This window comes from Cyprinodon variegatus, unplaced genomic scaffold, assembly GCF_000732505.1.
Source record: "Cyprinodon variegatus isolate N-32 unplaced genomic scaffold, C_variegatus-1.0 Scaffold254, whole genome shotgun sequence".
Taxonomy (NCBI): Eukaryota; Metazoa; Chordata; class Actinopteri; order Cyprinodontiformes; family Cyprinodontidae; genus Cyprinodon; species Cyprinodon variegatus.
The window spans coordinates 277,573-289,735 of NW_015150707.1; the positions used below are offsets into that span (position 1 = coordinate 277,573).

Consider the following 12,163-nt stretch of genomic DNA (forward strand, 5'->3'; position numbering starts at 1 on the left):
TTTAGTTCACCTGGCAAGATGCAGATGATCTTAATGGTTCTGCAGCAGGTGTTTTGTTGGTTGTGTTTTTTTGTAGTGATGGCTGTCATGGTCAGTGCCAGTTAATGTGTGTAATAGTTAGTTTGTGTTGCTTTGTGGATAAATTACTGCTGGTAGTGAGCAGATTTTTATCAGCCTGACATGAATTCAGATTAGAATTTTCCTAAAGGTTAGTAACCAAGATTATTCATCTTTTCCAGAGCAATACATTAAATTGTTTTTATTCAATTCATATTTTATCAGTTAGATAATTATTTGTTTTTCTCTTTACCGAACCTTTTCTTGAGTGTTTATTTCGGTTTGCTACAAAATATTATTGGCTGTAGAAGTAAATTAGTGCATGACCTGCCTTCACTTTCCAGAATCTGTAAACATTTGGGTTTATTTAGGTCATTGTATTATGTCATCTCCATGTATCCTTAATAAGGCTCCAGCAGTCAGAGATATTGCATATCACATACAGATGATTACATTTAAGAAACGGTCTGGGCTGTAGGGCTCAGTGATTGCATTTTGAATTCAAATGACATTAATGGACTGAATTTCACACTCTCTGCATTCTGTTGGGAGCTGTCGGGAGTCAGACTTCTTCATCTCACTACAGCAGCAGTTTCTTTTCCTGCTTTTTGCCTCTGCTTTGGTTGTTCTCTGCATACCTAAGAGCAGCCGATATTCACCTGAAATGGCAGAGGGTGGGCAAAGCAACAAAGAACAGCTGATCTTTGCCCTCATTCATATTCTCTCTCTGCTTGCAGATACAAAGCTGTCATCGAGGCCTGCTCCCTTCAGCCAGACATCGACATCCTTCCACAGGGGGACCAGACAGAGATTGGGGAGCGGGTCAGTACCACTTTAAGTATTCTACACATAACTCTGCAGCTCATTTTCATCATTTCTGTGCAGTGGGCTTTTTGATTTTTCAGCTGGAATGAAGCTGAACTGACCTCATTTAATCAAAGCAAAGTCCTGCTGGACTTTCTTTTTTTATGCACCACTAATGAAGGGAATAAATCATTATCCCTTTTGATTCTTCTGAGCTCTGGGGTCTTTATACATAATCTTAACAAAGGCCATTGTGTCATTCTTCATTGAGATCCTTCTGTTATCATGCAGGGCATCATCTTATCAGGAGGACAGAAACAGAGAATCAGCGTGGCTAGAGCCTTGTACCAGCAGACCAATGTGGTCTTTCTGGTGAGTCTGTACAGAGTATTGTATCTATAGAATGCTTTTTGATGACTCGCTTAATATTCCTGCAGTTACTCAGACATTGTTCTATTTCTGAATTTTATATACAAGCATACTCCTTCAGCTTAGGGCTGGTCACTCTTTCTAATGGACTTAAGTCTTTTAGAAAATTATTGTTTCGTTTGATTTATTGTTCCAGCATTTATTTCGATTTTTTTCTGAAGTATCAAATTAGGCTACTTTATAATTACTTAGACACCATGTAAAACCTGAACCTTCTGCCCTTAACAGCGTGACAGGATCCAGAAGCATTTAAAGGGAAGAGCAATCACCCTTTTTTCTGATTAGACTGCTATGTTCATCCTAGCTTGTTTTTGATTTTAATTTTTTGTTCCCACCAGTAAGATTGATAATTTCTTATGAAAAAAATAAAGGATAAAATTTTGTAGCCGTTTTTATATTAGATACAGATCTGAGGACCTGTTGTAATCCTAGGGTCCAGAGGTGGTTTTAGCCCACACTATTTCCTCCAATTTAAACTAAGTGGAAGTGCACAAAAAGAAATAATCAGAGTAGTGTAAAAGTTTCGCTTTCATCTGTTTTAATTTCATAAAAAGGCTTTTTTTTTAAGAAAACGTTGGTTATCTGATTATTATAAATAATCAACGGATTAATCGATTTGCAAAATAATATTGTTTGGGACACTTTTTAGGTTATGACAAAAAATTTTTACCAGTATAACTGAAAGTAGCGAAAACAAATGCATGCAAAACAATGGAATAGTCTAGATTTTTTTTTTTTTTTTTAAACAGTGTCCTGTCTGGCAATGTGGCAATAAGAAATAGTCTAGATTAAAGATTTCTCATACATTAGAAGCCGTATTGGTACAGTACATCTCTGTCCTGCTTAATATGTTAAAGTGTGTTTTATTATCACATAGAATACATTATAATATGACTAAATCTAAGAAATTCAGAGTGGTTTGGGCACTTTTTCATGGTACTGATATTCATCAACTTTAAGAAAGAGGACGTTACGAAACTATTTCTCATTTTTCCTTATCACAAAAACCTGGCCTTTAACAGCAGTGTGTAGACTTATTGTTCTGCTGTTTTTTCTAACAGATTTTTTTTCTGCACTTTGAAACATTTGCTTATATATTTTTAGGATGACCCATTTTCTGCTTTAGACATCCACCTGAGTGACCATCTGATGCAGGATGGCATCCTGAAGCTGCTGAGGGAGGAGAAAAGGACGGTGGTGCTGGTCACACACAAACTCCAGTACCTGCCACATGCTGACTGGGTAAGACCTCATAGTCTGCATTGGCATGTTCGCTCAAACATTTTATAAAATACCGAGATATTTCTAAAAAAAATACAAAGATATATATAGTTTTTTCCCTCATTTTGCCTTTTAGATTATTGCCATGAAAGATGGGACAATCCAGACTGAAGGGACTCTGAAGGATATCCAGAACTCTGATCCAGAACTCTTCAAACAGTGGAAAACCCTCATGAACAGGCAGGATCGGGAGTTTGAGACGGTGATTAATGACTCCAGGCAGTCAAAATAAGCTTTTAATGAGTCGGCTTTAAATAGGAGGTTGCTTCTTAATAATCCCATAAGTACAAAGAGAGTGATAAATAAGTGATTATATCTTATAAAAATATATATATAAAAACTGTAGAATTAAAAATATACATACTGTTATTATGCTATTAATAATGGCCTTTTTTTCCAGTTTGGACGACAGTAAATAGCCTCAATTCGTTAGTAAAAAAGAACTTGATTTACTAGTTTGAGATTGTTTACTTTAGAAAACATTGTACATATAATAATGTCCAGTGGGCAACTAATATATTTTAGTTCGAAGCTGTTGAGAATCTTCTGACGTAATCCTGGGGGCATATTTAATCATTTCTTCTCAATAGACGCTGTCGAAATGTTTTGTTTTCTGTCATGGATCCAGCATTTAAGAACAATCTCCTGATTTCAGCTGGGTTGAGGTCAGAGCCGTTCCAGGTGCTTAATGCTATACGGATTTTTTAGCTGTACAACCAATTTGGATTTGTTGAATGGATCACTATCATGTTGGAACATCCCCTTAGTAAAGGAAATTGGATAGAAGGATTAGGAATAGTCAGAAAACATACAGTTTAAGTCGTGTACTGGAAGCTTTTGGAATATCAGTGTCACCGTTGACAATAACATTTTTTTTTTTTTTTTTATGACACGGACTGATAGGATTTTTAGCAAGAGAGAACCACCTACTCCAAATTACACACATTGACGCTTGAGTTATTTAGATTCACAGTTTGAAATTTGTTTCCATGATTGGATGATAAGGCCTTCAAATCTGAGAAAACCGGATCAACTATCAAACATGGGGTTGGCACCATCATGATGTAGGCCTATGAAACATCTAGAATAACTTGTTTAATCCACAAAGTGGGCAGAATAATGAGCAAATCCCCCCGAAGGCTAATAGTCTGACCTAGTTCATAAAGGGAATCCAAACAGGATCGTAAACCATTGTATTCACACTGATGGAGCAACCACACATTAAGCTTTTAAAATGGCAACCTCATCATTCAACCTCATTAGTATCATATGGAAGTTGGAGGAAACCAACCAATTAAAGGCTCATTTAATTTTGTTTGAAGGCAGAGGCTTGATCATGGCTTGTTCATGGCTACAGAAAGGATGTGGTTTATCTGCACCATTAATAAAAAAAGAAATGTTTTTAAAAAATCTTCAGCCTTATAAACCATTTACCAGAATTGCGCATTTTTTATTTTTCTGTTTTAGGAGACAGTGGCTGAGAGCATGACAAACATGGAGAGGAAGAACCTGAGGAGGGCCATGTACTCCAGAGAAACTCTGAGGACGGAGGAGGACGAGGAAGGTGAGCGGAGACGGGAAACAACCAGCGGGAGTAAAGTTATGCATGACTGCAGTCTGAGCTTCTCTCATTTCATCCTGGGTGAGAGACGCAGGGTGTCATTTCCCTTTACCTGCTGTGTTTGCTGAGAAGCATCTGTTACATTAAAGCTTGAGCTTACCAAACCTATTTTAATGTTTACCCCCATCTGTCTGTAGTGCTCCAAGCGAGTCCTGGTACTTCTATTATTGATAATAGTTATTGCAAACACTTAAAAGTGGCTAAATAATCTCAGTCTTCTTCTAAACTCTCCTTTAGATTCACTGAGCACCAGGAAATATCCCAACGCTCAGTCCAGTAGCCTCCTGTTGTGGCATTCTGTGTGTCTGTCTTTGAAAAACAGCTGAAGATGCTGAGCTGCAGAGGCTGTGTTTTATATCTGTGCTCTGTATTGTCTCCCGTGTGCTGGTGGCACCCTAGATTCTCCAGGAGCTGCAGGTGCCGTCCTTGCATTGGAGCAAGAAGGTTTGGCCACAAAACGCATGGTTTGGATAAAGAAATGGCATCAACGTATCTATAGAGGCATTGTGATGCTGGTAGAAAACTGCAAATGTGTTGAATTCTTTATTATAGAATACAGTCATCCTTTGTAGTCATGCCTGTCTCTCACTTTACGCTGAACTGGTCCTTACTCCTCCACCTGAAGGGCTACTGAATGAAAGCATGACTTTAGGTTATTGCTGCTGTTGCCCTTTTTATACCTGCTGCTCACTGAGCTGGTTTTCCTTCTACTTCCAGCATGTCTGAGCCTGGAAGGAGCGACATGCTATGATGCTTGCTGCATGTGATGAGTTGTATCTGCTGCACATCGTGGGTGGGAAGATTATAGGACCTCATTTATTAGCGCCTCATCCCCCCCCACGGGAATGAGCATCTGTTTGGAGTTGAGGAGTAGAAATGTGTAGCCTGTAGAGTAGCGGACAGGGCCTTGCAAAACTATTCATTCACAGCCTTGAACCTTTGTCACATTGCAACCACAGATTTCAGAGTCTGTCTTGGGATGTTATGTAACAGAGCAACAAAGGAATGCTTGATTGTGGAGTGTGGGAGAAAGATAATACTTTTTTTTTTTAGATAAAAGTTTGATTTTCTACATCAACAGTGAGTCACTATTTTGTAGAATCACTTTTTGTTTTCTCTACAGCTGAATCTCTAGAATTCAAATTTCTTCTTTTTATCCTTTTTTTTTCCTTCTGTCAAAAAAAGCTTCAGTTCAACTGAAGCTCTGATGGTGTAGAGCAAAGGTTCCCAAACTTTTTGGCTTCTGACCCACAAAAAAAGTGTTAGAATGGATTCATCACACAAAGTACCTTGATAAAATATAAATGTAATTAAAACATATTTTAATAATAGGTTTTATATTAATAAAAACAGTACCAATAACCATTGTATTTGGATTCATTCATTTCTATGTGATGTTTTTGTACGTTAGACACCTTAGTATGCTTCATTTTTATCATTTTTAGTGATACTTTATTTTCTACACTCATCCATTGACCCGTGACATCAGGTAGGGTCATAATCCTGACTTGGAATAAATGCTGTAGAGGAAATATAAAAAAAAATCCACCCTTTGTAAAAGCTCTCACAACTTTCAAACATACAAATGTTTTGATATGAACCATTATAGCTGCAGGTTTTAGGTTTGTATTGCTTGAAGCTGAAACTCTGCCTCACTCTTCAGCGTCCTGGCAGTTTATTTTATTGCCACACAGACCATATTGCATATTGGACAGAAGGTTGAGTTATTTTTCATGTGTCCCCTTAGAGTTTTGTGGCAAACTGGGCCTCTGATTGTTTTCTTTCAAAGGCTGGCTTCTTGTTACTCCTCCACAAGTTGAAATCGCAGGACTTCATGACTAATGGTTATCCTGTAAAGAAATCTTCCCACCTGAGCTGTGGATCTTTGTAGCTCCTCCAGAAGTCCTCCTTGTCCAGCCTGTTTTCTTTAGATGGTTGCTGCTGTTAGATTTGGAGTTGTGTTGCACTTTTTTATTTTTTTCTGATTATACATTTACTCCCACAGATGTTGAAAGCTTTGAATATGATTTTATAATCTCCACAACTCTATCCATGACCTTTCTGCTGTTATTTGGTTTACAGTTCACACTGCGTCCTCCAACAAACCATAGAAGAGTAGCTGCATTTATACTGTATTTAAGTGATGTATAGGTAGATGTCATTTGTAATCGAAAGCAGCTGGTTTCACTGGATTTTATTTACATTTCTCAGAGTAAAGTGGACTGATAGCAAATGTATGTTTTATTAGTAAGTTGTCATAATTATGCGCTGCCTTGTGTTGGTCTGTCATGCATTGAGGTTTGTGTGGTCTGTAATGTGACTGAAAATTATGAGGTTTAAAGGCAATGGATATTTTGCATGGCAACCTATTTCCCCTAAAGTCTCCTTTCTTTCTTTGGTTAGGTTTTCTACCATGTTTGTTGCCCCAGAAATATCTTTTTATTAAGATGGTGGAGAAAACATATAGAAATGTGCATTAAACAGGAAAAAAGAGCAAGTGAAGTAGAAATATTCCAAGTGTCAGAGAGCATTTGAGACTCTGGCTTACTAAAAGTAGAAATTAATCTGTCAATTTTCTTCTTCATCCCAGATGAGTCCTTAGAAAGCGAAGATGACGACAACCTGTCGCAGGTGATGCGTCAGCGAGCCACCATCCCCTGGCGCTCCTGCGGCACCTACCTGTCCTGTGCCGGCCTCCCCCTCCTCTCTCTGCTCCTCCTCTCACAACTCCTCAAGCACTCCCTCATGGTCGCCATTGACTACTGGCTGGCACACTGGACGTCACATGTCATCATGGCCAAGCTGGATGCCACGGCTCACAACTGTACCCTAGTTAAGGTGAGAATCTGATTGATCCCTGAATAAATCCTCTTTTTCTGCTTTCTTGTTTGTAACACAGAGAAGTCTTAAAAGCGTGCAGCTTGGTTAGTGTTTACGGGTTCAGCTAAAGCTTTCATGTTCACCATCTTCATGCATCATCTCAACTCCAATGGGATTGGTAGATTTGTGCACTCCAGACAGACATCTTTCTTATAAGAAATCCCTATGCACAAATTCCTACACACAATGTTGTCAGAATTAACAATACGACCCCAAATGCTGTAAAAACACTTTTACATTTGGATCCCATTGCAATATTTAAACACCCAGTGCAATAAAGCGATTTCTATTCCTTATAGTTATCAAGTGGGTATAATAACTGCAGAATTCCCCTTCAGGGAAATCATCACAGCTTTTTTTTTATTTTCTTCCCGCTCTCCTCACTAATTCTCTACTGAATCTCAGTTGAACAGAGCTGACCTAAAACCCAAACACACGCTTTGGCAGCTCCAGATGGAGCATTCACTAAACCACCCTGAAGCAGCAGCAGCAGCAGCAGCTCAGTCATCTTGCATATCAGAGCTGGAGTCACGCATTAATGGAAAATCCAAGAGATTGCAAAAGGTTAATATTCGCCACCATTGAAAATACAGTTTGCATATGAGATTTATCAACTTTGTTGTTCGCTGTTTAAATCCAGTTTCTCTTCTTTAGACTCTAATGGCACATGAAACACATGGCATTCAGTATAAATACAGTGAGGAGGGTTGCACTGCGTCATTGACACTCAGAGTTTCACACCAGCTGTTGTCTGGTTGCTGTATCCAGGACAAGTGTAGCAACAACTTTAATAATAGTTTTATGGAGGGGGGACTCTGTATTTTAGTTATAAACTGAGGGCATTTTCTTGGGGTTTACTACTGGATGTTAGGACGGTTTATATTAGGGTCAAGGTTAGGCCATGGGATGGATTGAAAATGTATGGAGTGTTTAAAACATATCTGTGTGTGTTTGTCCAGTCACATGAAATGTAGGGTCATATTTCACACAGTCATTTAAAGGCTGAAGAGTCTGGTGGCCTGAAGGGTTCTGTGGAACACAAACACAAATAGGCTATTAATGCCACTAAGTGCATTTAAATCGTCACCAAGTGCATCTTGCATGGCTGAGCTGGAGACATTCTTTGTCAGGTTTATCTAATCTGTGCTTTGGATTAATCCACGTGGAGACAAGTCCTGTTTGAAAGTCAAGCTTAAACCAACAGGGAGAGAAAAATTCAACATGGCTTTTCATTGACTAAACAGATAATATACTGAATTCATACTTCTTAAACTGTAGCAGGATAGGACAGGGATAATTTCTTGAATTTGGAAAATAATAAAATGTTTTTGGTCCTGTTTAATATTTTCAGAACAACATGGATTTAATGTGGATTGTGAATGTATTGACAGCTGTTGAACCTTCTCCCATTTTATCACATAAAATTCAGAAATATAGTCATATTTATTGGGATTTTATGATACGTGACAAAACAAGTCAACATACCATTATAGTGGGATGGGAAGAAACTTGGGTTTCATGTTTTATCATTAATAAAATTGAAAGTAAATAGTTGCTTGCATTTGTATTTAACCGATTCAAAAGTTTTTAAAAACAACTTTCAATGATTAAAGCTAAAATCTTTTCAGGACTTGCCTTTATCAGCTCTGTGTGATTTTTTTTGGCTCGTCTTACTGCAGTGTAAACCGAATCGATGGCTTTATGTTGGCTATCAGACTAAATAGGCCAAATATGTTGTTCATAAAAAAAATAAAAATTAGGTAAAATAACTTTTCTTTTACTTTGAAATCATGCACTTTATTTGGTGCCATCCTATTACATAAAAAAATCCCAACTGATATCTGTGATTGTAACAATTGGAAAGGTAATTTTGATGATAATATTTGTTAGGGCGTCTGTTTCATTTTTCCTGTATTCACTGATCTTATGTTAAAAAACTGAACCATTTTTTTGTTTTAGATGGCATGAAATGAAAGATCTAAACACACTTAATATGGGATGCTTTAATGTTCATAACTGCACTGCTGTTCCATATGAACTCATCATCTTACCACAGAAGCTTCAACCATTAATGAAACAATTAATTTAATTTAATTAACTGTGGATTTTGGTTTGATGTTCTCAGCCAGAAGCAACTCAGAATTTAATTATATTTGGAATCCCTGTATTTTTCTATTTTATGCTACATGGCTTAATTAGATCATTGAAAAAACACAGCATTACTCATAAAAAGACAAAAAACAGCAGAAGCATTTGAAGTGAAGGTTGAAGCTGATGAATTAAGAAGAAAGCGGGCAACAACAGAGCATTATCAGCACTTTTCTTTTAGTGTTTGTTCAAAGGTTGCCAGCTCAGCTTTTAGCTCCACTGGTTTACGCTGCATTAGATGGCTAATATTTAACCAGCCTCACAGTTTAATTGTGTTGGTAATTATAGTAAAAGCACACTAAGTGAGCCCTGATTGGACACTCAAAGCGTCACCGCCATCGAGTTGATGGATGTGTCTCTCTGCTGCAGGACTGTGGCTTCAGCCACTCGTGGTATCTGTCCGTGTTCAGCGTGCTCTGTTGCCTTGGCATCATCCTCTGTCTGGCCACCTCTGTGACTGTGGAGTGGACGGGCCTGAAAGTGGCCAAGGGGCTGCACCACAACCTCCTTAACAAGATCATACTGGCCCCCATGAGGTACAACACCCACAGTGTGAGCATGAGCGCAGGTCTGGCTCATATCAGGCGAAAACAGGATGTTAGGTAACAGTGGACTGGGTCTCTCTGTGTCCGTGTGCCGAACAGATAATTTATATAAAGAGACGCAGTTAAAAGCACCTTAATTTAGCCTCATTACTCCGAGCACAATCTGTTTCCCCCGACTGAAGCCAAGCTTTCAGCTCTTCCCTGAACACAGAGGAACACTCGCATGTCCTTCATAGACTCTCACTCATGCAAAAAATGTAAATAAAAAAGCTTTAGTTGGCACAAAGAGAAACAACTGAGTGAAAAGAGTTCAAAAATAAATAAGTTATATGTATATATAAAACGTTTATTGTAGGTACAAGATAATGGAAGTCCTTTTTGGGAAAAAAAATGCATTTACTTTGTGTTGAATCCTCCAAACAAAAAAGAGAATTACTGAGCAATGAGTAAAACACAAACATGCAATGATAGATATATTGTGTAACAAATAGGTGAAAACTTAAAAACAAACACAACATATAAGGTGAGAAAATTATGTTTTTAAATAGAAATGAAATAAGAATTCATATGTAAGGAATTATCTATAATAGGTAAGTAAGGGTTTAAATTGGCTATAGATAAGGCAGTAAAAATAATTTCAGCAGGAGTGTTAGTATTGGTTAAATAGGTAAATCAGGTAGTAGCAACAACTTAGTAATGAAAACGTCAGAAATCTGAAAACAGGAATTTAGTAACGTATGATGAATAAGGATTTAATACGAAGTAAAAATAAATAATAAATAACGTAAAGAATCTATAACACAGATGATACAAAATACATAATTAAAAACTTTCTATGGGAGAGGAATATCAAATTATTAAGAAATCAGTAATACAAAAGTCATAATATAAATAATGTGATAAGGAAGGACTGCGAAGGCGAGGAAATATGGCCACCAGTAGTAACACTTATTAATGATGGATAAACGGCAAGCTAGATAAAAAAAAATAGAAAAAATATGTCTGATAAGGAAAATGGTAACTCCTAATTCATTGGTTATAATCATAAAATCAGGTATAATCAGAAAACGCTGAAATATGTATTACATATTTTACAGCATTTTAGTTATTATTGGAAGCTTTAACAATAACAGGCAACTGTATTTACCGTACTAAGAGTTTTATGTCTTAAGAGGAAGTGAGTAGAAATGAATAGATGTTGAAAGAAGTGTATTAACCCCTTGATGCCTGAAATGTATATTACAAATGTATGACATTAATAACGATCAATGATAATACATCATTTGGGACCAGATTTAATGGAAATAAAAGCTTACCAAAGGTTCCTAGTTACACACTGCCCAAGGAGGCTACACAGTGGCAATGGGGGAATGTACATGCTATCTCACCTGTGTACATAATACAAAGGGTTTGCTTCATATTTACAAAAATGGGTGTCAGGGGTTTAAAATAAATATACACCTTTTAGTAATTAGATAATTCAAAGTAACAGATAATTCTCTTTATTCTAGTCTGCTATAGCTAATTAAATTGAATGCAGTTAAGTTAAAATAACACAGTTACCATTCCATGGGAAAAAAAGTTAAACAAATCTTATAACACATTAAATCGTCTATATTAAAACTCAGAACTGATAAAATTTTGCAACAGTCTCTGACGTTTTTCATAATCATCTACAGCATTTATCCTAACTGCATCTTTTTTTCCCCCTATGTCCTGCTAAGGCTGTTTGAGACCACTCCGCTCGGCAGCATTCTCAACAGGTTTTCCACGGACACCAACACAATCGACCAGCACATCCCTACCACCCTGGAGTGTCTGTCCCGCTCCACCCTGCTGTGTCTGTCCGCCCTGGGGGTCATCTCTTATGTGACGCCCGTTTTCCTCATTGCCCTTCTGCCGCTTGCAATCACCTGCTATTTCATTCAGAAATACTTCAGAGTTGCTTCCAGGTGAGTCAGGAGGAGACTGTCAAAGGATATTAAAATCTGTTTTCGTATCTATCGTATCATTCATCAATTGTAAAGCTGCAGTTCCCGTCAGGTCTATTAATGATTTAATTTTAAATTCAATATTTTCCCTTTTTTTTCTCTGATGGTCAGGGACCTGCAGCAGCTGGAAGATGCAACCCAATTGCCTTTACTCTCCCACTTCTCTGAGACAGTAGAGGGACTCACCACAATACGGGCCCTAAGGTACAAAGCATGTGTTCTGCTCTCAGCTCTGCAGGAGAAGTGGCACGCAGCTTGTAACTCTAAGTCACAATGTTGTTAAAAGTGGTGTTCTGTGCAAAATGCTAGAATGCAGAAGTTAAAAAGAGCAATTTATACATATATATGTACTGTGTATATATATATATATATATATATATATATATATATATATATATATATATATA

The 12,163-nt window shown here is 37.4% G+C and overlaps 1 protein-coding gene across 3 annotated transcripts in view; it reads left to right on the forward strand.

The window, feature by feature from the left end:
- abcc8 (ATP binding cassette subfamily C member 8) overlaps positions 1–12,163 on the forward strand; it is a 95,174-nt gene that overhangs the window by 64,574 nt on the left and 18,437 nt on the right. For all 3 annotated transcript variants that reach the window (XM_015382313.1, XM_015382314.1, XM_015382315.1), the window contains 9 exons: positions 795–879; positions 1,153–1,233; positions 2,395–2,532; positions 2,648–2,773; positions 4,039–4,135; positions 6,783–7,030; positions 9,590–9,756; positions 11,490–11,717; positions 11,868–11,960. In XM_015382313.1, the coding sequence (XP_015237799.1) occupies positions 795–879; positions 1,153–1,233; positions 2,395–2,532; positions 2,648–2,773; positions 4,039–4,135; positions 6,783–7,030; positions 9,590–9,756; positions 11,490–11,717; positions 11,868–11,960 (1,263 nt within the window). The remainder of the gene's footprint in view (positions 1–794; positions 880–1,152; positions 1,234–2,394; positions 2,533–2,647; positions 2,774–4,038; positions 4,136–6,782; positions 7,031–9,589; positions 9,757–11,489; positions 11,718–11,867; positions 11,961–12,163) is intronic.